This window comes from Stenella coeruleoalba (genome assembly GCF_951394435.1).
Source record: "Stenella coeruleoalba genome assembly, chromosome: 6".
Taxonomy (NCBI): Eukaryota; Metazoa; Chordata; class Mammalia; order Artiodactyla; family Delphinidae; genus Stenella; species Stenella coeruleoalba.
Genome location: NC_137151.1, coordinates 90,356,269 through 90,380,066, shown reverse-complemented (window position 1 = coordinate 90,380,066; position 23,798 = coordinate 90,356,269). Strand labels below are relative to the sequence as shown.

At 44.1% G+C, this 23,798-nt stretch overlaps 1 protein-coding gene across 1 annotated transcript in view; it reads left to right on the top strand.

The window, feature by feature from the left end:
- Window positions 1-936: 936 nt before the first annotated feature.
- The window catches only part of ANKRD44 (ankyrin repeat domain 44), a 317,527-nt gene continuing 294,665 nt past the window's right edge, over window positions 937-23,798 (top strand). Inside the window, exons 1-2 of the mRNA XM_079925376.1 lie at window positions 937-960; window positions 1,111-1,217. Of these exons, the coding sequence (XP_079781502.1) occupies window positions 1,191-1,217 (27 nt within the window). The 5' untranslated portion in view covers window positions 937-960; window positions 1,111-1,190. The remainder of the gene's footprint in view (window positions 961-1,110; window positions 1,218-23,798) is intronic.

Here is a 23,798-nt window from a genome sequence, read left to right as displayed (position 1 = left end):
TCAGTACATGGTTGTTGAATGAATAAGCGTTTGCTTCAGATTCCACAAGTATTAACACTTTACTCTGATTATGACTATTACCGTTGTGCGTGTATCCCATGCTGTTTGACAGCTGGGTCTTCTATCTGTTGAAGAGCATGGTAACTGGATTTTGTAGAAATGAATGAGTCAGAACAGGTGGAAATCCTCAAAAGCCCAATTAATGCGGTAATTTAAGACCTCTTTTCTTCTCTGGTAACTCCGCTCCACCTCCTTCCTCCCCAAATCAACACCCAAAGTTTGAATTTAATGATGGGGTTCTGCGCGTGTCCAACTGGGAGGTAGCTGGAGAACAAGATGCAAGGGCCAGAGCCCTTGTCCCCACCCTCCAAATGTTTGACAAACACTCGCTAAAGAATTAGCGTCGGGGCCTTCCCGTATTACACAAAGAGAGCATCAGCATAGTGGCCCCTTGCCCAGGTGGGATAAGTTGAAGTGCTGTGCAGTCTGATTCCGGATTAGGGGGAGAGGTTTAGGGGAAGGCGTGTGATCCAATCTCCAGGGTTGAAGTTGGCTGCGTGTGAGTGCAGCCTTTCTTGTCCCTCGGGGTGTGTCCACAGGGCTTGCTCGTCAGGTTGTGTTTGTGGGTGTTTGTGTGAGACAGGGCGAGGGTGTGTGTGGGGGTCACGATCAGCCCCCCGGGAGAGGGGCCTCTAATCGTGCATGCCCTGGGTGGGGGCAGCGGGGGCAGCCACGGGCCCCGGTCCCGCTCACCCCTGCGCAGAGTGCAGGTGCGGAAGCAGGCGACAGTCCGGCCCCACGGCGGCGCGCCGGGGGCGGGCGCGGGCGTGGGCGGGCGCCGAGGGCCGCGGGCTGCGAGGCGCGGCCGCGGGCGGCAGGAGGCAGCGTCGGCCCAGGCGTCGAGGCGGCGAGCGAGGCAGCGCGCGGTGATGTCAGTGGCGGCCCGGCTGGCAGCAGCCGGTACTTCCTGTATAAAGGCGGGCGGGCTCGGCTGCAAACCCTACTAGCCAGTGTCAGCCTCTCGGCGGGAGGAGGAGGAGGCGGCGGAGGAGGAGCAGGGGGAGGGCTGTCAAATTCGGGAGCCAGATTTTTTTTCCTTTCCCCTGGCAGTCCCTTCCGCTTCCCCGGCTCCTGGCGTGACATCTGCGGGCCGGGGACCTGTATGTGTGTGCGCGCCAAGGAGCAGAAGAATGGCAGTGCTCAAACTCACCGACCAGGTAGGGGGCGGCGGCGCCGGCGCGCGGGGCGGCGCGGAGCCGCGGCGGGGGGATGGGGGCGCGGCGCGGAGCGTGCCAGCGAGCTGTTTACTCGCGGCGAAGGGGAGGAGTGTGTGCGGCCGCCGGCTGCTCCGAAAGCCGGCGGCTGCAGCTCTGCTCCCCGGCTCGGTCCCCGCCCTGGGCCGTCGGAACTGCGCGCACGGCTCGGCGGCCGGGGCGCCCCAGGGGCTGGGGAAGGGGCGGCGGGGCTCCCGCTGGCGTGCGGAGGTGCGCGGGAGTGCGTTGTCCGAGGGCCCGGGCTGGGCAGGGGGAGGGGAGGCTCGAGGTGCTCCTCCGGCTCCTGTGGCGCTGCGCAGCGTGGGCTCCGCCAGCCCCGGTGGGCCGAGGGGAGGCTGGTCCGCGCCGCCGGGAGGAGGACCGTGGATGGAGAGGGAGAAGGGATGGCAGCCTGGGACAAGCCAAGAGACCCCCCAGCCAAGCCGGAGACTGGCCCATACCGCGGCTCTCGTGTGGTCGGGCTGTCTTTACCCTCTTGACATGACATCCTGACTTCCTCTTTAGTAGCCCAGAGGCTGTGTGTGCGTGGTGCGCCATGGGGGCCCTTGGCGCGGCTCTCCCAAGAGGAGTGAAGTCCGGCACGGGGCTTCACTCACAGACTGTGGGCTACCGCACAGGGTAGCTCTGGAGTCCTTTGCTCGGAAAGGTGGGGCTATTTGCTGGCTCGGTTGACAGTCCTCACTTCAGGTCTGTGGAATGGAAACACCCTACCTTTGCGGACTCCGCTGCTCTGAGGGCATTGGCACTCACAGGCGCCCAACCAAGTTGCATGACAAAACTCTGCAGCTCGTCCTATGAAAAAAGGAAACAGCTTGCTTTTTTTCCTTCTGCTATTTATTCATGGATAGTGAAATGAACATTGTTTTGCGGTCCCGGTAGGCGGCAAGGCAGTCTTGACTTTGACACACACGGTCAAACATGCCAGTCCTTGGTGTTAAACATCTCATACTTATCCAGTGGGTTGCGCCTCGTGCCTCGCTGTCCTCAGTATCCAGCCAGAACTTCCTGCGAATTAAATGCAGTCAGTCATCACGATAATTTTTCTCCTGCCTTTAAAGTTTTGCTTTGCTTTCCATAAGTATTTTCAGGCTTTTAAAATTTTCTTTTCTGTGTGGGGGAGGGATCACTGAATTAAAATTCACGTTATCGTTAAATTTAGCAGGGGGAGCAGCAGCTGGTAATCGTGATGAATCTACTTGTTCGCATTGGTTCCAGAGCATTGAAGAGTGCTTGTAAGTTGATACTAGTTTAGGCTTCCCCTCGACCTTTTGGTCACATACTTAACAACTGTTAGACATTTGGTTGTTTTAAATCTTCCAAGTTTAGTCTGCCTTGGTCTTGTTATCTTTGCCAGTGCAAGTTACTATATTTCTCTGTTAATGCCTAAATCTTCATCTTCAGAGTACAAAAAATGCTTCTAATAGGCGTTGTCATTTTCACATACACAGAGGAATTTCACATAGAATTTTAGAGCTGGAAGGAATGCCAAAGATGATCTTCACCCAGATCCTTGATTTTTTAAATGAAGAAACTGAGGTATAGAGAAGGGAAGCATGTCTTCCTCAAGGACCCAGCTGTTGACTTGTAGGGTAGAGATGCACTCCTGGCTCCTGCCTTCCAGGTTCCTGTGCTTTCTTCTAGGGGTTAAGACACCTCCCTCCATCTTGTCATTGGATGTGTTGGAAAGCTGACAAGAAGGCATCCTCTCCTCAATCAGATCAACACTAGTGAAAAGTGTACTTGGTCTTAGAAAGAAAGGAAGTTATTCTCCAGGACTTATCACAGTAGGACTTTCAAAGATAGTTTCTCTTTTAAAGTGTTTCTGAATACATCCCAACCCTTCCCCCAACAAACTAGTATTACTGTGGGGGGAAAGAAGTTGTATGACCTTCAGTTGGTTCCATTTACTGATGCATAAAGGGAAACTAAGGAGTTCTAAGATTCAAGAGCATCTACAAATTGCCAGCCTATCTTGGGGCAAAACCGGAGGGAGGTTGGGTGAGGAGGTAGACTGGGTGCCATGGAGTGGTGAACAGTGATGGTTTCTGCGAGGCTTTAGGTCCAGGAAGTGTGTGGTCTTTCTTGCCTTAGATGGTCTTACCTTTCAGTTTGAAACTAAATTCTTAGAAGCTGGTTCTTAACCTCACCAGAGGCTTCAAAACCCTTTGCTTAAACTCCTGTTGCAGGAGCTTTGCTTCACTATTGTGGGTAGGGAGCCACCTGCTTTGAATCTGGGCCTTAGAGTTTGTAGAAGAGTGCCTAGGTCTCCACTCAGCTGTTTGTAAAGCAGTCACTTGTTAATTGCCTCTCATCTGTTTAACACCCTATTTGCAAGGTGGATCTTATTTTTGCCAGGGTTCTTGGATTTTTAGTTTGAGGACACATTCTTGCTGTTGATAACCTGAATCACTAGTTGTTTGTTTTATTATTTTGGTTTTGTTTGTTTTTTTGAGTTTTATTTTGTTATTTTTTAAAGTGAGGTAACATTGGTTTGTAACATCATGTAAGTCTCACGTGTACATGAAAGCAGGTGACGTTTCCGGTCCCGCTGAAGCTGGGTGCGGGAGCTTGCTGGCGATGACGGTCAACACCTCAACAGTCAGTCCTGTGCTGACATCTCCATCATGCAAGAGGAGGAAAATGCCTTTTCCTAACTCTGTTTTGGGAGAGAAAGAAAGGGGGAAGGGAGAGGCAAGTGTGGTGTTTTTTTTTTTTCTTTTTTACTATGAAAAGGAACTGGGAGCTATTGCTGCAAACAGACTTCGCATTGAGTACTTCTGCATTTTAACTGTCTCTTCTGTTTTCCCCTTCACAAAACACACATCAATTTTCTTGCAGCGTTAGGGGGACCAGTCTTCCTGGTTTGCCAAGGACTGAGGGGTTTTCCAGGATGTGGGACTTTTGGTGCTAAAACCAGGACATTCTAGGCAAATCAGGTCAAGTTGATCACCCTATACAGCACAGCACACACTCACCTATGTAATTAACATTAATAATGCAATTATTTCCTCATAGATGGACGTTGGGAGGTTTATTTATATCTTTGGTAAAGTGAGGTAATTTTAAGTTTGGGAAAGAAAATTTCATTGCATCCAAATGTAATACATTTTGTTTGAAGATAGATGTGAAATTCTTTGCAATTTTATTTGATATTGAACTTTGCAGGGCTACGGGGGGTGTTCTTTATGTCATGTAGTGAAGGCACTGCAGTGATTTTAAGAGTGTGGTCATATCTTTAGCCTGGCCCCCCCAGAAAAGTTTTTCAAAGTTCTGAAGCAGAATGGTAAGTGCTATTGGACCTTTGAAATATTCACTCTTCTTCCTGAATTTGCTAGTGACAGCGGAATGCCATCTCCATCTCGAGGGTTGCCTGTAGACAAACTCTTTCTGCAGGGGGCCCTTTTTGGAGCTTCCTGCCTGGAGGCCTTTTGGTTTGGTGTCCTCTTGCCAAGTCCTATAGCTCACACTTGAGTCACCCACCTCCTTGCCAAAGGCAGTGGCTGGCAGCCGTGGCAGTGGCAAGAAACTAGAAATCCTGTAACTTTGAAAGAAGCATTTCTAGCCCGTAGTGTGGGGTCTTGGGACACGTTACATATTTTACTGGGCTGCCCTTGTCCTTCCGGGGCTCCTGGCAGCACTGGGCTTACAGCAAACTCTGTGTCCAGTCCTGACTTCAGCAGAGAAGAAGGGAAAATAAAGGCTTTATTCTGTGGACCCTTCTCTAGTTGTCTTGGGATGCAGTCACGTGGTTTGGGGAGGGCACTTGAGGACTGGTGTTTCATGGCAGAGACCTAATAATGGCTTACATTATTGTGATCTTATTGTATGCTGGGCCCTTGCCATGAATCGTCTGTCTTAATCCTCACAGCCATGCTAGGAGGTAGGTGGTTGTGTGATTCTTACTTTACAGATGAGAAAACAGGAATAAAGAGGCTAATTGACTTGTTGAAGGTCACACACCCAGTAAGTGATGGAGTGCAGTGTCCTACCCTGGCAGTCTGATTGCACAGGTGGGACTCTGACCACAAAGCTATACTTACGATAGTTGAAAGGGCAGTGCACCGTAGGACTCACAGATGCCTGTTCTTATTTACCGGGAAGGCTCCGGGTGAGCCACACTCCCGCATTCCTCCAGGCTCGGGGGCCAGAACCAGGTCTGGCAGAGTCAGGAGCTGCTCTGAGGCCTCTGCTCCTGCCACACTGGGGCCTGGCCTATCCCATTTGCCTTTCACCTCCCTTCCCTGGAGAATGATGTGTTGGTTGGTAGCTTGGTGATTTTTTTCTTGGTCATTAACAAATAAACTGTGGTCATTGTAGAAAAATCAGAAAGCTAGATAAGCATAAACAGTTAAAACCCTCTGAAGTCTCTGTGCTCAGAGAGAGCTACTCTTGGCAGCTTGATATATTTCCTTCTAGCTTCTGTCTAGGTAGCCAGGTAAGAATTTTAAACATTCCACATGATGATATTGGTATCTTTCTCTTGAGCATCAACGTGATACCTATGATGTCTAGACCAATGGGTTTTCCAAATAAACTGAATTTATGCCTCTCAGTTAACAACTGGCTGCTTTAGTGTAAATCCAGCAGTGGTGCACAAGGTCTAGCCCTGGATTGATTGAAAAAATTTTTTTAAGGTTTCAACTTTTACTTCTTCTTTTCTTCTAAACAGAGAGTAAATATAAACTCAGAAAGGCACACTTGTTTGTGCCAGAAATAGGCCTAAAACATTCTCTTTTTTTTTGCGTTACGCGGGCCTCTCACTGTTGTGGCCTCTCCCGTTGCGGAGCACAGGCTCAGCGGCCATGGCTCACGGGCCCAGCCGCTCCGCGGCATGTGGGATCCTCTCGGGCCGGGGCACGAACCCATGTCCCTTGCATCGGCAGGTGGACTCTCAACCACTGTGCCACCAGGGGAGCCCAGCCTGAAACATTCTTTAAAAAGATTTCTATTTCAACAATATAATGTGAATTAAAAAAAAATTTTTTTATTGGAGTATAGTTGATTTACAGTGTTGTGTTACAAGCAATTATTTATTTAAATTTACTTTTGGCTGCATTGGGTCTTTGTTGAGTGCGGGCTTTCTCTAGTTGCGGCGAGCGGGGGCTACTCTTCGTTGCGGTGCGCAGGCTTCTCATTGCGGTGGCTTCTCTTTGTTGCAGTAACACGGGCTCTAGGTTTGTGGGCTTCAGTAGTTGTGGCACTCGGGCTCAGCAGTTGTGGCTTGTGGGCTCTAGAGCACAGACTCAGTAGTTGTGGCGCACAGGCTTAGTTGCTCCGTGGCATGTGGGATCTTCCCAGACCAGGGCTCGAACCTGTGTCCCCTGCATTGGCAGGCGGATTCTTAACCACTACGCCACCGGGGAAGTCCAATGTGAATTTTTATAGGCGAAACTATAACATGAAATTTAAAAATAGGCAGGGGCTACAGAGATCTTATAATCCTGTGGTTTCCAAAATTGCATAAGCTATGGCTCTCCTTTTTGTTTTTTCCCAAGGAAAATTCCGTATTAAAGCTCAATATATAAAAGAGGTTGATGAGAGTAGTGGTCCCTGAGGCCCTTTAAAAGATTATTTGGGTTTAGTATTATTTGAAAGTGTTTTGCAAAACTGCTGGTGACTGGGTCAGTGGTTCTTTTCCTGACACACTGTGTACTCAGAAAACAAATAAACATTTATAAGTGTTTGTAGGTGATTAGGAGTTACATAGAATTTGGATGACCATATCATGTTAATCCAAACTGGGACACCTTTGAAGATGATAGGGGGTACCATTAAATATCACACTGAGGAAACAGGTGTGAGTCAGGGCTGTCCCAGGTAAACCTGGACACAAGGTCACATCACATAAACTATGTTTGCTCACTTCAGTATTGAAATGACAGTAATAGTGAACTAGTGTGGCTAGTAGACTAGTCACTGTCTTTCCAGTCAGATTTACACGGGAGCTGGTATGATAAAGACTGTTTTATAACCTTATGCAAGGCCCGAGTTGCAAATTGGCTTCTTTCTCACACATCAGCTCTGACCAGTTGGTCAGGGGTTGCAGGAGCAATATGTCAGGAGCACTGTGGCTCTTGCAGCCAGAGATGGGGGAAAATGTGATGATTGATAATCCGTGTTTGCTGTGGGTATAAGATAAAGGAGAGGTAGCATATATTGTGCCTTAGCCAACCCTTGGCCAGTCAGATTACCTTCTGTGGGCCTCAGGCTCCTCTTTGTAAAATGAAGAGGTTGGACTGGGCGCCTTTCCAGTGCCTGGGCTCCACTCTCTCCCTCTGTGACCCACCCCTGCATGGGTGTAGTGGCTGAGAAGGGTGTGTTTGCAGATGAGCTCTAACTGAGCTCCCCAGGTAACGAAGTCAAACAGTTAATTTCTGGCTCCAGAAAAGAGTTTTAACCGACGTCAGTAATTCAGGAACTGATTCCTGCCCTGTCCCCCGCTTTCATTTTATAGATAACCCAAGATTGTCTAAGATTCTTCATTTTATAGATTATCCATTTTATTGATTATTCCTTTACTACCCTTTTGCCAACATCATCTTCGCCCTCTGCTCTGCCATTGGAAAGTTAGTAGAGCAGGTATTTTCTCTTATCAGTGTTGATGCTTCTGAAAGAGTTGGTCGCCCAAGAGGTTGAAATGAATGATTCATGACTCTAATTTTTTATGATGATATTCATAACTTTTAAGGATCCTTTCACTTGTCTCTCCTTTTGAAAACTGAAAATTTGTCTAGTACTCTATTGATTGGGCCAAGCAAAGAAAAGAAGCATGTAATCCATCTTTGGGCCATTTCAGGCTTTACTAAGCCAATGTTTGCTTGTGTTTCTTGGTTTTCATTTGTCTCTTATCCCCTTGAACACACCCTCATGAGTCATAAGCACCGCCATGTAACTTTCTAAGGTATCTTCAATGCCAAGAGGCCATTTTGCCCCAAGGGAGCCCCCCACCCTGACCCCAACCAACTCCTAAAATTAGAGGTGTGCAGAAACATCTGAGGCCTAGACATGCAACATTTAATCACAGTTCTAACCTGTTTCTAAAGATTTCCATGTTAAATTGCTTTAGTTTTGCTTTCACTTATTTTTAAAATAACACTTGATTGGGAATCCGAAGATCCGGATTCTACTCATGGTTCTTTTTCTAATAGTTGTGTTGCTTTGGGCAGGTCCTGGCCTTAGTTTCTTTGTGAAATGGGAGTGGGTGGGTGGAGAGTCCTCTAAATTCTTGCAGCATTCTAACGTTCTAAGAGAGCACCCCAGGTATTTCAATGTCAACCTCTTCTCAACTCTTGGAATCTGGTTTCAAAAAGTATCTGCCTTCCATGAACTTCTGATTTTCCCTCCAGCACCCACAGTTCTGCTTGAGTCAGGGGTCCTTTCCCCCACAGTTCCATCTTCTAGTGTCTCCAGGAGCTTGGTTTTGGGGACACAGAGCCCCTGGGGCTTTTCTCAGTGTGGCCTTTTGAGACTCCCTTGAGCATCTTGCAGGGCAAGGGGAGCAAACTTTCAGACCCCATGTTTGTCTGTTGAGAGCTGTGGTGAGCTGGGGGGCCCTCTGTAGCCTTCCTCAGAGGGGCTGCTTTAGCAAACAGCCTGGGTTCTCTCCTTAATCCTGTTTTATTGAATTCCACAATAATATCTGGGTCTAAGAAGTCTGTTTCCCAACCATTGGCCCCAGATATTGGGTGCAGTTGACCCAAAGACCATCAGCTTTCACAAGGAGGGATTTCTTGCATGAGATCAACATGTGTAGATACACTCCGTCTGTGGAGGAAACTTGTTTTGGTATCTAAGACTGGCAGAATGAAGAAGAAGATAGGAAGTGAGCACAGGACAAGTATCACAGCAGAAGGCCAGGCAGAAATTCAGGTCAACTGATACAGGTCAGCCAACCAATTTTTGTTGAACAGTGGCCTCCTAAAGAGGACGGGGGGCACCCCCACTCCAGGGGTGAACAGGGTGCCTTATTGACTTTGAGAAAGAATTTAAAAATTCTTAAAAATGTTGTTTGTGTGTACTTTTAATGTATATTATATGCTAGTACTATAAAACCCTCTTAGCTCTACTTTCCGCTTTTGGCCACTTTGGCCAAACCACAGCTTAGATGCCTGCAGTGGCCTTCTGACTGGTCCTCCCCATCCAGCCTTGGCCCCCGCACTCTATCCAACATAGCTCTCAGGGTGGTGGCTCTCAGATCATGTAGCTGACATCCTACAGTGGTGCCCCGGGCCCTCTCCTCCCAGTCCTGCCACTCACCTGTCCAGCGTGTCTCTTCCAGTCTCTCCCTGGCTCCTTGGCTCCAGCACAGCGGCCTCCTCTCTATTCAGTGGATGTGCCAGGTGCGCTCCTGCCTCAGGCCCCGAGCCTCCTGCTTCCTGTGAAGCTCTTCCCCAGGTATCTGCATGGTCCACCCTCACCTCTCTCAGATCTTTGCTTGAATATTACCTTCTTGGTGAATTCTTTTCTGGCCGCTCCAGTTAAAATGCCCACTCCACACACTTCTTGCCACTGTTTCTTTCTTTTCTCCATGGTACATATCCTTTATACCATATGTTATATATATATATATTATATACATATTTTTTTAAATAAAAACTTACGTGTAGGAGAGCCACAAGTAACAGGGCAAAGATATATATTTTTTTCATTTCCTTCTGTATCTTCAGCACTTAGAGCAGTGTAAGGCACATAGTGAATGCTCAGTAAATATTTGTTAAGTGAATGAAATAAATATGTATGTATGTGTATAGATTTGTATGTGTTCAAATGTTTTTACTTATGAGGTACTCAAAGAAAAAAATTTGGAAAAACTTCCGTACACAGAGCTTCTATCTGTACACTGGGATATTGAGTTTCCATTCAAACAAAATTCAGAGTAAATTTTTGGCCCCATCAGAAGATAAAAGATCACTTTTGGTCTCTCTTTTTTTTTTTTTCCCGGTTGTTTCCTCTCTTTTTAAATTGGGATGAAGATGGGTTAACACTGTATTTAGTTCTGAGCAAGTTCCATTTCTTTACAGGGGAAGTATCAGGGTGACACTAGGAAAAGGGACCCTAAATATGTTGGGAAGGGACACTCACACCCATGGCAAAGTGGATCTTCTATGCATTCAAGCAATCGAGGAGTGTTTAGTGAACTCCATCTGCATGGCAGTGACTCAGCTGCAGTCCTCTACTCCCCCTTTCCACAAAGCATAAGAACAGGTAAGACTAGGTACAATACAATAGAGACCAGACAGAGAATTGGTAATAAGGAGACAAGATAATACACACGCTTTATGTGATTTGATCCTAACAACATATCTGTGAAGGAGTGGCTATTATTCTATTTTACAGATGATGAAATTGAGAACTGAGAGATTAAGTAATTACTCAGGGTCACATGGCTCTGGGGTTCACATCTGGGCAAGCTTGACTCCAAGGTGCACATTCTTAGCCACTGTGCTTCTGGCCTCCTGACATAGGTGTAGCATCACAAGAGACCCTTTTCCCCGTGGAGGTCATGGTCTTGTTAGAGATGACTGTGAATGCCTTGTATGTGGAAGGCCCACCTCAAATCTTTGTTGAATACATGTGGTATATGAAACAGCTCTCAAACCAGCCATAGCGCAGGTTTAGACTGTATCTTGGGGTACTGATTAGGGACTACAGGAGTCCAGAGATGGGCAGAGTTATTAAGAAAGGCTTCAGGGAGCTGGAGGGAGCCCAACTGGTCGTTGAGGAAAGGAATGATTTAGGCAGCAGATGGGAGTGGAAGGTATCCCAGATGAGTGACGTGCCATGTACCTGTCGGGGTAACCTGAGGACTGTGAATTTACTGAAGCATAGGGTTCATGCTAGGAAGGCAGAAGAGCAAAAGGAAGAAATAGTTAACATGCAAACTTGGTAGGAGAGGTGTTTGTATATTAACAAATCTTTCTCACTTGAGTTCTTCTGATGGGTACTACGTGTCCTCTCCTGGAGACCTAAATTAATGAGTTTGTATCTGGACAGAACTCATTATTCCCATTTGTTGCTTAGGCATGAACTTTTAAAAACTAACATGTACCCCACCTTGTTCCAAAAAGTACTAAAGCATAAGGTAAGGTGTTACCTATGGGTTCTTCTGTCTCCATGACACCCTCTGCTTGAATAGAATGTTGCATATATTACTTGCATGGCAACGTTTTGTGGACAAACATGTATCCTGGAGTAGCATGGACTTCATTGAAAGAGGCTGGGTGGTCATCATGCTGCAGGACATTGGTGGAAAAATGCAGTAGGTCTAGAGATGGCCTGTTTTTAACCTAACACATTTTTAAATTAAAAAAAAATTACTTAAAAAAATAGAGACTGTGGGGATTCTACAATAACAAGATCCCATTTCTTTAAAGAAAAATTGCAAGAAAAAAAAAGATGGAGGGGAACTATGTAGATTAAATGAGAATTAAGACTAATTGGATTCTGATGCAAACACACTTAAAAAACACACTTCTGAGAGACAGTTGGAGAAATTTGGGTGCTGACTGGCTGGTGACTTAAAGTATGAATATAGTATTGTGATTATGTTTAAAAAGAGAATCCTTATCTTACAAAACAAGAAAAAGCCCCATGAAACCTTAGCATTTGCCCAGGGCACTGAAATATTTTAGTTGACTCACTCTTTTTTGGAAACTGTTTCTCTCTCTTTTTACTTCTTCCTGCTCCTTTTGTTCTCCTCCAAGCCCTTCACTCTCACTTGATAGAATATCTTCAATAGAGTTTTTAGAGTCCTTTCTGATTGATTGTCAGAAAAGCACACAATTCTGCTAGTTCTGTTGCCTAAAGAAATACGCTTCTGAATTAGTTGTGAGGTTCACCCGCCTGTTGACTTAGTCTAAGCGGCGCTCATGACTCCAGTCAGATATTTGAGTGTCTGCCTTAAAAATCACATCTTGTGTGTGTAAGGAAGACCTGGATTTGGCTGTCCTTGTGAAATATTTCAGGGTGAGGTTTTTCCAGGGGAATTCAGATATTAGAGTTGCCAAGAAGTCATTTTGTTATATTAACTTTTTAACCCTGTTTCTATCTAGCCCGGCTAGTTTTTAAAAACAGCAAGCAGTTATAAGGTCTCAATTTTAATGACCCTGCCTCCTCCCCTCTCTTGTTACCTGAACAGGAAGTGGGTGTTGGTCGTTGTCCCAGGGATTTCAGTGTTGCTTTACGCATGCTGAAATATCTTCGTTTATTCCTACAAGTGTGAAAATCTTTCCATATCCTTCTTAATGGAGTCCAGATTTCAGACTAGACTGTAAGCTTGAGAATTGGCCAACTGCAGCTTGAGTAAATGATAGTGTCATGAGTTATTTAGAAGCCAAGTGAATAGGGTTTTAGGTGCCTTGGAGCCTCAGTACAATTATGTCTTGGGGCCTCTGAGGCGAGTGTAACGTTTAGTTGCTAATGCTCCATTTCTTAGCAGCCAAGAAGGAACAATCTTGTTTTGAGAAGCTCTGCTCTTTAGCAAAGAGTCTTAAGTCAGGGTGCTAGGGTACTCTATTACTGTGTTCGTAATGTTTTAAAATATTGTGGCATCTCAACAATAAATGCTGGAGAGGGTGTGGAGAAAAGGGAACACTCTTGCACTGCTGGTGGGAATGTGAATTGGTTCAGCCACTATGGAGAACAGTATGGAGGTTCCTTAAAAAACTACAAATAGAACTACCATAGGACCCAGCAATCCCACTACTGGGCATATACCCTGAGAAAACCATCATTCAAAAAGAGTCATGTACCAAAATGTTCATTGCAGCTCTATTTACAATAGCCAGGACATGGAAGCAACCTAAGTGTCCATTATCGGATGAATGGATAAAGAAGATGTGGTACATATATACAATGGAATATTACTCAGCCATAAAAGAAACGAAATTGAGCTATTTGTAATGAGGTGGATAGACCTGGAGTCTGTCATGCAGAGTGAAGTAAGTCAGAAAGAGAAAGACAAATACTGTATGCTAACACATATATATGGAATTTAAGAAAAAAAAATGTCATGAAGGACCTAGGGGTAAGACAGGAATAAAGACACAGACCTACTAGAGAACAGACTTGAGGATATGGGGAGGGGAAAGGGTGAGCTGTGACAAAGCAAGAGAGAGGCATGGACATATATACACTACCAAACGTAAGGTAGATAGCTAGTGGGAAGCAGCCGCATAGCACAGGGAGATCAGCTCGGTGCTTTGTGACCGCCTGGAGGGGTGGGATAGGGAGGGTGGGAGGGAGGGAGACGCAAGAGGGAAGAGATATGGGAACATATGTATATGTATAACTGATTCACTTTGTTATAAAGCAGAAACTAACATACCATTGTAAAGCAATTATACCCCAATAAAGATGTTAAAAATAATAATAATAAAAAAAATATTGTGGCATCTCAAGGAACAGTTTCCAAAAATATTACATGGGAGTGGCATAGTTAAGAGAACACTGAATTGATGTCTGGAGATCTAGGCTATAAGCACATCTCTTCTCCTAACTAGCTGTGTCATTCTTCCTGTGACATAACTTTTCTCGATTATAGAATGGGTATAATAATACTTGCTTGATGGGAAAGTTGTGATAATCAAGTGGGAAGAGTCTTTGTCCAGCAAGTGGCTCATGGTAGGAACTCAATAAATAGTCTTTGAATCTCTAGTTGGTTCCTCATTTGTCTAATTAAAGAGACTAGCTCTCTAGGATTAATTTCAGCTCTATAAGAATATGATTTTAGGGCTTCCCTGGTGGCGCGGTGGTTGAGAGTCCACCTGCCGATGCAGGGGACACGGGTTCGCGCCTCGGTCCGGGAGGATCCCACATGCCGCGGAGCGGCTGGGCCCGTGAACCATGGCCGCTGAACCTGTGCGCCCGGAGCCTGTGCTCCGCAACGGGAGAGGCCACAACAGTACTGCAAAAAAAAAAAAAAAAAAAAAAAAAAGAATATGATTTTAGGTATGTTTTGTTTTAAGTTTATGCCCATTTGTCTGGTCTTCCTTCTCTCTAACTTAAACAGCATTGGTAGAGAGTGTGTGTTTGTTTTATTTTTGTGTGAAGTTTCCATTGGTAGGTTTGAATTGTAGCATTTTGGTCCCCCTACAACTTTAGGAGGTGTATTTTTCTTTCATTTCATTTTAAACAAATCGATTGACTTAGTTTATTTGACTGAAGAATCTTATGTTTAGATAGGAGAATAACTGTGCGTTTAAAAAATTCTGAGGCATTTGCAGTCATTCTTGATTTAAGTTGTCAAAAAGAACTGAAAATTACTTACGAGAACGCCATTTCCTCTTCGCAGAAGTATATAATGGTGTCTTTTTGAGGAAGTAAGAACAAAATAGTTGATAGAGCAATCTCGATAAAAAAAAATCATGGTGTAATTTCTGAAAAACATCAGTGTAAAACTTCAAGCCTTGAATGAATACATAACAGGATAGGAAACCCTAAATTTCTCTGAAAAAAAATGTGGTTAAAAAAAGTCAGATGACAGATCCTGTGTAAAAAGTCACTTTAGAGTCCTTTTTTTCTTAAAACTGCAGAATGCTATTTAGGAGAGGAGCTAAGTTAAACATCATTGGATACATGTGTGTATATTAATTTTAAAGTGTATTTCAGTTTGAGTTTATACCCAGTGAAGGTGTAGGGCAAAATAAAAAGGGTCACGGGAAAATGAAAATAAGAATTGGTACCAAAAAAAAAGAAAAAGAGTAGATTAAAGAAAGAAAAATAGGAGAGAAACATATTTTAAAAAAAGAAGGAAGGAAGTAGGAATGGGAGGGAGGCTGAGCATGTTGCTTTCTGAGGTGAATGTTGGAGATGCTGTTGAACGTAGCTTGAGGTGGTCGTCCCTGCTCTCTCTGTTCTTTGAAATAATTTTTAACATCGATCTCTGCTCTTCAGCCACCTTGACCCTTATTTCTTGGAGTTCTAGAATCAGAGTAACCAAAGTGGAGGTTGTTACTTAGGCTGCAGAAGAAATGAGCAGAGCTATGTGCCCAGAAGAGTGGAAAGAATCAGGCTGATGGGTATCTGGCTCATCCTTTGGGTCCTTGCTGCTGATATAGAGCCCTCAGAATCGGTGCAGTGGCCGGCAGGTGATAAGTTGTTTTACATAGTGGGCAGGCAGGTACTGAAGGCTCCTATGACTGGTGACTAGTTTCCTGTGACGTCTCTGGTGTTAAGCACCCAGGGCCCGTCCGTGTGAATTGAACTCAAGGACATTTCTTCATCGCTGCCATCCCTTTTCAATGATCCTTCCCAGAGATCTAATTCTCAACTCCATTTCTCCCGTGAATTGGCAGGGAGACCCTGGCAGTCATCACACCTCTCTGGGCCTCAGTTTCCTCTAAGTGATGAGGATGTTGGCTTAGGTGAGCCAGCTGCCACTCTACTCTTCTCTGACTTTGACCCAGAGGCTGGCAGACCACTCACTGTGCACAGGTCAGATCCAGCCTGCCGCCTGTTTACATGGCCTGTGAGCCAAGAATAGTTTTTACATTTTTAAATGGTTGAAAGAGATCAAAAGAATAATATTTTGACACATAAAAATTATATGATATTCAAATTTCAGTGTCCATAAATAAAACAGAACACGGCCTCCCTCATTTGTTTATGTACTGTCTGTGGCTGCTTTCAGGCCCTGAGAGCGGAGAGGAGTCCTTGTGACAGAACCTGTATGGCCCGCGACGTTGAAAATATTTACTATCTGGCTTTTTGCAGAAAGTGTACCATCCCCTGCTCTAACCTGAGCACACACTTGGGACTGTACTCTTCAGAAATTGAGTGCTGCCTTCTTACAGCCGTACTATTACCTAAACTGAACTTTGATCTAGACTTAATTAGATTAAGATGGGAGAGTCTTGCCTTTATTATTTTCTCCAGGAGAAAGTAGAAGCTTAGTTAGCTTTCTTGGTATGCTTTTAATTAAAAAAAAAAATCCTCTTTAAAACAATATTTTGTTTGTACTCAGACTTTTTTTTTCTCCCTCTAGGAATCACTGTAGAAAAGGAAGCCGTAAGTTTATATTTTAAATCATTTGCCTTGTAAAGTGGATTTTTAAACTCCAGATGTGGACTCAAACAGTTAAAATGTACTTTTGATGCCCTCAAAGAGCTGAGATGGGAGAGGAGAGCTTTACCACTTATATATATTTTTTTTTCTTCTTTTTTTTTTTAACATCTTTACTGGAGTATAATTGCTTTACAATGGTGTGTTAGTTTCTGGTTTATAACAAAGTGAATCAGCTATAAATGTACATGTATCCCCATATCTCTTCCCTCTTGCGTCTCCCTCCCTCCCCCTTCCCTACCCCACCCCTCTAGGTGGTCACAAAGCACCGAGCTGATCTCCCTGTGCTATGTTTACTGCTTATATTTGAGAGTGAAACAGAAATCTTAAGATTTTCTATTTCCCACTGTGTGCTGAAAATGCTATTTTTAGTTTCTTTGAGTAGGGACTCCAGATTAATGTGGGGATGAAAATGGTTTTAATTTTTATGGAAAGCCAATTTAAACAAATACATTTAAAAGATACACTTAATTATTATACATGGAAATCATAAAATTAAAAAATAAATATCAATAGTATCTACTTATCTAATGTTTCTCCTTATTCTAGGAAGTTCTCTCTGAAGCTAAGTCTTGTAATTTCTGTGTGAGTTATGAGTGTGGGTGAGTGTGTGCGTGCGTGTGTGTGTGTGTGTGTGTGTGTGTGTGTGTGTGGTTTCCAGTATTCATGTCATTATAATTGTAACGAGGATTTGCCTCCCACTCTTGAGCTTCCAGAGTCATCTGAGTTATTCTAAAACTCCTCCTAGGCCGGGAGTTCCTTTTGATCTTGGGAGAAGATGGGTACCTTGAAGTGGTTAGTGAGGAGCAGAAGGGCAGTTAATCAACACACGTCATCTTTCTTCTAAAAGTGAGCTTCATTTTTCTCTTCTGAGCCTACAGAGAGAAAGAATTAAGACTGAAGGGACTTGCTGATAAAGATTTGAAAAGAAATTCTTGTAGTGTATAACTTTAGAAAACATTGACAGTGACTTCGTACCTAAAGTACCTGAAGACCTCCAGCATTTTCTGAACAATATTATAAATCCTCTGGGGGAGACAGGAGGCGAACACGAGAATCCCCATTTTTTAGAGGGAGAAACCGAGGCCAGAGGCTGTTCCTGGGCTTGCAGACTCTCAGTCGGGTTAGAGCTCTTGTTTTTCCTCTGGCTCAGTCTGAGGTGCATTTCATTTGCCTGTCCTGTTCTTAAACAGCACTTGTAAAAACATGTGTTGTTTCTACAGTTATATTTAGGATACAGCTTGAAACACTGCATAAACACCCCAGGATAGAATACTGAAGTCTGCTGCCTGGTAATTGTTATGTGGTTCTAGTGGCATGTTGTCTGTGTTATCCAGATGAGAACTGGATCACCCAGTTTTAAGTTGGTCTAGAAGAGGGAGCCCCTTGTGTACAGGGCCGAAAGGATATTGCCTCATGGTTCCCCTTTGGGTTAAGAACCTTGTGATATACAGAAGGCCGTGGAACTTCATGCTTGTTTGAAAACACTCGTAACTGGGAAAAATGCTGAAATACTAAGGCTTTCCCACGCTCTGACCCCCAGAATACCTCCACAGTGTGCTTTGTTTTCTTTTTTCGAATTTCCTGAGAAGTATCTGAAATTGCCATCTGAAGGGCATGTTTGTCACAGAACTGCTTAATCTCTAGCTGTGTCTAAATGCAGATGTAGTTAACGAGTACTTTCATTTTCCTTCTTCCGTGGACAGGGGCGAGTTTCTTGGTTGAGCCTCTCACTTCTGGTTTCAAGCCATGTTTAGCTCCTTGATTAGTGTGCGGCTTGGGAAGGTGGGCGCTAAGCCGTTCGTTTACTCTTCACTTCGGGGGGTGGGGGGAAAGTGCTTGCACGCCCACTTTTTAGTATGCAGGGCTCTGGTGAACCTGATAGTAGGTTATCAGTAACTACTAACTGAATGAATGAATGATCCAGTGCCAGTTTCTGCTGCTGTGTTTTCTCCTTCCCCACCATCCTTCCCAGTTCCTTAATATTTACTTTCTTTCCTCTTCCTGAAATCATTAAAATGAAGTCAGAAAGGTCAGGACATGATTAATATTTTGTTATATAAATAGCTCTAGTAAAAGGATTGGTGGTGGAAAATATTGTCAAGTTTTTTGGTGGATTTTCTTTCTTGGTTCTCTGTTAAATATGTATAATCAAGAATTGTGTGACTGATAGCTCATTGTGTCATGACACGAGCAGATCTGAATCAGCCTCCCTCACCCCCAGTCAAGGAAATAGCACAGGAGGAAATGTTCAGTTATCATTTTTTTTATAGTTACAAGATTTTAGTTGGGCTTTAACTGAGACAGGTCTTTAAAGACTTGCACAGGGACTTCCCTGGTGGCGCAGTGGTTAAGAATCTGCCTGCCAGTGCAGGGGACACAGGTTCGAGCCCGGGTCCGGGAAGATCCCACATGCCGCAGAGCAACAAAGCCCGTGCGCCACAGCTACTGAGCCTGCGCTCTAGAGCCCGCGAGCCACAGCTGCTGAAGCCCGTGCACGTAGAGCCTGTGCTCCGCAACAAGAGAAGCCACCGCAATGAGAAGCCTACGCCCTGCAACGAAGAGTAGCCCCCACTCACTACAACTAGAGAAAGCCTGCGCACAGCAACAAAGACCCAACACAGCCAAAATAAATAAATAAATAAAATAAAATAAAGACTTGAACAGGAAGTCACTGTTAATGTGGGTGCTTGGTACCAAGCTTATATGGGCCCAAAGGAGGCAGAATATGATTCCCACCATTGATCCTGGGTGGACCAAAGGGAGGGCCAAGCTGGGCCATCTAATGATGCTCACGAACAGCTCTGCAACATTTTTTATCCTGAACTTTTGCCTCTGAAAGATTTTTACAACTATGTATTCCCTTGCACATTTTTTAGGTTTTCATCATAAAGTTAGAAAGATACAAAGGATGTGATTCCTGGCATAATGTAAATATTGACTTTTAAAATAAAAATGTTATATCACTGTTTAAAATGTATTGAATGGAATTTAAACACTGTTGTGATTTGATACGTCCCATCATCAAAAATACCTGAGCAACCAGTTCTTTAATAGAAGGAACTTTTTTATTGTTCTTTTTTCTCCTTGAATTCATTTTACTTCCTCACACAGAATTTTACCCAAGTGTAATATGTTAAAAACCCTGATTATCCACTGATACTTTGCAATAAAAATATGATCCCAAGGTGGCAAGAATTATATAAATTTCTGGATTGAGTTTATCTGTATAATAATTATTAACAATTTGTCAAAACTTAAATATCAATATAGTACAAAGTTCGATACATTATTAACAGAACCTGCAAAGTAAGACATTGTTTGAAATGCCTTTCTTAATCTCTGGATGAGGCTTGCTTTCTTGTTTTAAATTAGTTTGAGGGCTTCCCTGGTGGCGCAGTGGTTGAGAGTCCGCCTGCCGATGCAGGGGACACGGGTTCATGCCCCTGTCCGGGAGGATCCCACATGCCGCAGAGCGGCTGGGCCCGTGAGCCATGGCCGCTGAGCCTGCGCGTCCGGAGCCTGTGCTCTGCAACCGGAGAGGCCACAACAGTGAGAGGCCCGCGTACCGCAAAAAAAAATTAGTTTGAGTATTTGTGGAGAATGTAACTTACTGCTCGGACGATACAGATGTTCTTTAAAGGAAGTTCTCCTGACTTGTAGTATTTTGAACGTGCCCTTTCTTTGGCACCAGCACGTTTAACACCTTGCGGGCAGTTCCCTTGGTCAGAATCAGAATGGCGGAGAGGTAAGTCTACCTTTTGTCACGTGGGAGAAGAAAGCTCCCCAGGAGAGATGTGTGAAAAAAGCAGCAGCAGGTCTCCTGAACCGATGCCTTTTAGGAAGGTGGACATTTGCAAGCTGAGGCTGTGGATCACGATTCCCACACACAGCCTGTGTCTGCAAACCCCTCACAAAGGCTTCCTGTGCTCCAGGGGGTGCAGGGACCCTACGTGAAGTCACAGCTCTAGAGAGGCAGCCCTAGAAGAGCTGATGTCGTCCTGGGGGGCAACCTGCATTCCTGTGCCCCCCTGGAGTCCCATCAGTGGGCCAGCTGGGTCACCAGGTCGCCTCAAGTGTGAATGAGACACATTAGTCAACTCTCATAGGCAATACAGATCTTCTTTGAAAGCTTGTGCTTGCAATTTTGAAACACTAGGCTCATATGTGTTAAAACTTTAACTTTTGAAGGTAAGGTAGAGGGATATGTAATAGGGCTTTAGATAAATTCTCACTTAAAAGATATTTAAAACTAATTCACCCAAATAACATTTCTTTCATGATTTCTGTGTTTCTGAAAGATAATTCTAGTAACTAGATCCTTGATGAAAAGTCGGTTTCATGTGTATGGATGTTTGGACAACTTATCCCTCCGACATGTGAAACTTTATTTGACGCTTGGGAAGCCTTCCTCTCAGATGTGTTGAATCTGGTGTCTGTATAGTACCCCTCCTCATATTCCACTGTGTGCCATAATAATCATGGGATGTTAGCAATGGTGTTTCTCATTAATTTTTTTTTTTTTTTTTTTTTTTTTTTTTTTGCGGTACGCGGGCCTCTCACCTCCGTGGCCTCTCCCCCTGCGGAGCACAGGCTCTAGACGTGCAGGCTCAGCGGCCATGGCTCACGGGCCCAGCCGCTCTGCGGCATGTGGGATCTTCCCGGACCGGGGCACGAACCCGCGTCCCCTGCATCGGCAGGCGGACTCTCAACCACTGTGCCACCAGGGAAGCCCTTCTCATTAAATTTTAAAATTAATTAGAATTCAGTGTCTTGGAAAGCTCATTTCTTATATTTAAAGACCCAGATCCTGCTCTTATAAATGATTTTTGGCAAACCGGCTGCTTGTGGGAGGACATCTGACAGCTACTTTGGTTTGTTTGTCAGTTTTGGAATGAGCTGTCGAATCCCCTGATTCCCTAAGTTGGAAATAGATATTATATCTGGGCAGTTACTTTACCAGAAATGAGGTGAAATAACGAGACATAAAATTAAAAATGATGTATTGTTGTACGTATATGTCGAATGGCTTCATCTGGCTTTTCTGTGCAGTGTTTCAGCAGCATCAAACATGGTTCTTTAGAGAGAATGCTGATCTCTGATGACTAGTGTTGCTGGTTCCTCTCTCGCTCATCTCTAGGCCAAACAGAAACACATCCTCTCTGCCAGGTATTCTGTGATGTCCCAAGGCAGGCCCGACAGCCCAGCGGCTTTTCCTTTTCTGGCTGCAGGAGGTTGAACCTCTTCCTCAACTCTTCTACCCATTGTTTTCAGTTGGAGGATACATACTATTACATTATTTAGGATATTCAGTACTGTTATTTCTTTTTCAAAAAACAGATTTTATTTTTTAGAGCCGTTTTGGGTGCACAGCAGAAATGAGCAAAAAGTACAGAGTTCACTTACACTACCAGTCCCCTACCTGTATAACCTCACCCACTCTCAACATCTGGAGACAGAGTGGTACATTTGTTACAATCCCCAAACCTGGACTGACACCTCATTATCACCCAAAGTCCATAGTTTACCTTAGGGTTCACGCTCAGTGTTGTGTGTTCTGTGGGTTCTGACGAATATTTAATGACAGGCGTCCACCATTATAGTATCATACAGAGTAGTTTCATTACCCGAAAAATCCTCTGTGCTCTGCCCATTAATCCCTCCTCCCTAACTCCTAGCAACCACTGGTCTTTATATTGTCTCCATAGTTTTGCCTTTTCTGGAATGTCATATAGTTGGATAGATTCTTTTTAAAAAAGAAATAATAGGATAAGAGAATTTGGGAACTTTAAGGAATCTTAGACTGTTTCCATTCGGTGGCCTTTTCATGCTTACCAAAGTTACATATTTTTTAACAGTTCAGATAAAAACCAAATGTTCAGCTTCACAAGCAAAAGCATACTTTACATTGTTTAAAGGCAAGTTAAATATTTCTAGGAGAAGTAAGGAGAAGTGTTAAAAAAAAAAATCAAGGTGTAGGAAGTAGAAAGAGATTCTTTCCTTAAAAACTCCTTAAAGAATTCTTACACCAACTTTGGTTGCCATTTTGATAGCATTAAGGGAGATCTTTGATTAAATAAAAAGAGATTCCTTTCAGATTGAGAGAACTAGTATTAAATAGAAATATGTTCAGTTTTATTGCAAGGTGGAAATGGACTCTATTGAGGCAAAAGACATTTGGAAAGGATAATGTGCTTTAACAGTGTCATGGAGAACTCTTGTAGAGTAGCAAACGACTATGTTGGCCAGCCAGCTACAATGACCGAATGGAAGAGTTCTCTTCCTTGTGCCAAATAATTGTCCGGCTTGCTCCTTTACTCTGTAAATTGGGGTGGTAATGCTATCAGACGCACCCAGAATTAGCTCTGGGGTTCAGGCATTTAGTGTGGGAGGTGGTATTGTTGAATCACTTCCACTAGTGCCCAGTGATAAAACTGGCAGCCTTGATTTCGTCCAAGAGGTGACCACATCGACGTCTCTTCTTTTCTTTAAGCATCTGATACTGTATTATTTTATTCATTTCATTAAGCTCTGTACAGGTTCTTTGTCAGCCACAAATGGGGTTTTGTGTTTTCTTTCCTTTTTGTTTTTCTGTAATCTGTTTAACCAGGGTTTATTTTGCAGGAACTTGTGATGGGGGGCATATCTGAGACTAACAAACAGGCCAAGTCTTTAGGGCTGTGACACTAGGCTGTTAATAGCTTAAGAGGCTCTTCGTTATGGAAGTAAGTCATAAAGTCACAGAAGGATTTAGTTTCCTGAGAAAGTAAAAATCTACTTAGCATGTTTATGAGGAAGGAGTGAGAGTCATTACCTCATTAGAGCCAAGCATTAAAGCTCCAACATCCAACTAGAATATTTCCCATAGTTTGGCAAGTCACTTTAACCCTTGGCTTCCTACACTTTGATCCTGTTTCTCCAGTTGCTCCATCACAGGCAGGCTACTGTGTATGGATCCCACCCCAGAAGAGGAGCAGAGGGGAGCTTGATGCCACAGGTAGCATTTTATGGAATCACACATGCTCCATTGACTGACTCTTGGCTTCCATGGTTCCAGATGCATTCCTACAGCAGGAGGATTTGTGGAACTAGTTGATGGACATCTTGCAACTGGAACTCACCAGGGCCTACAGGTCTTGCACAACTCAAACTCCCTAACTTTTCATCACTTCCTGCAGAATGTTTGTAGGTGGGCCTAGGGATTTCACTAGAGACTAGTGAGTGATATATTTGTTCAGGGGTTAAAGCTCCTGGGTGGGCTTCGAGGTGTGCATTGCTCAGAGTGCCACAAAATTGGAAAATCACCGCTTCTGTCATAAGGAAAAGACGCTGCTCAACTAGAAGAAAATATATTTCTATTGTAAGTAGTTAAAAATTAACAATCATTTCTAGAATTTTGTTTAAATACACACATGTAGTTTTTGAGTATATGTTGCCTTCATTTCTTGTGAGATCATGTGGTGG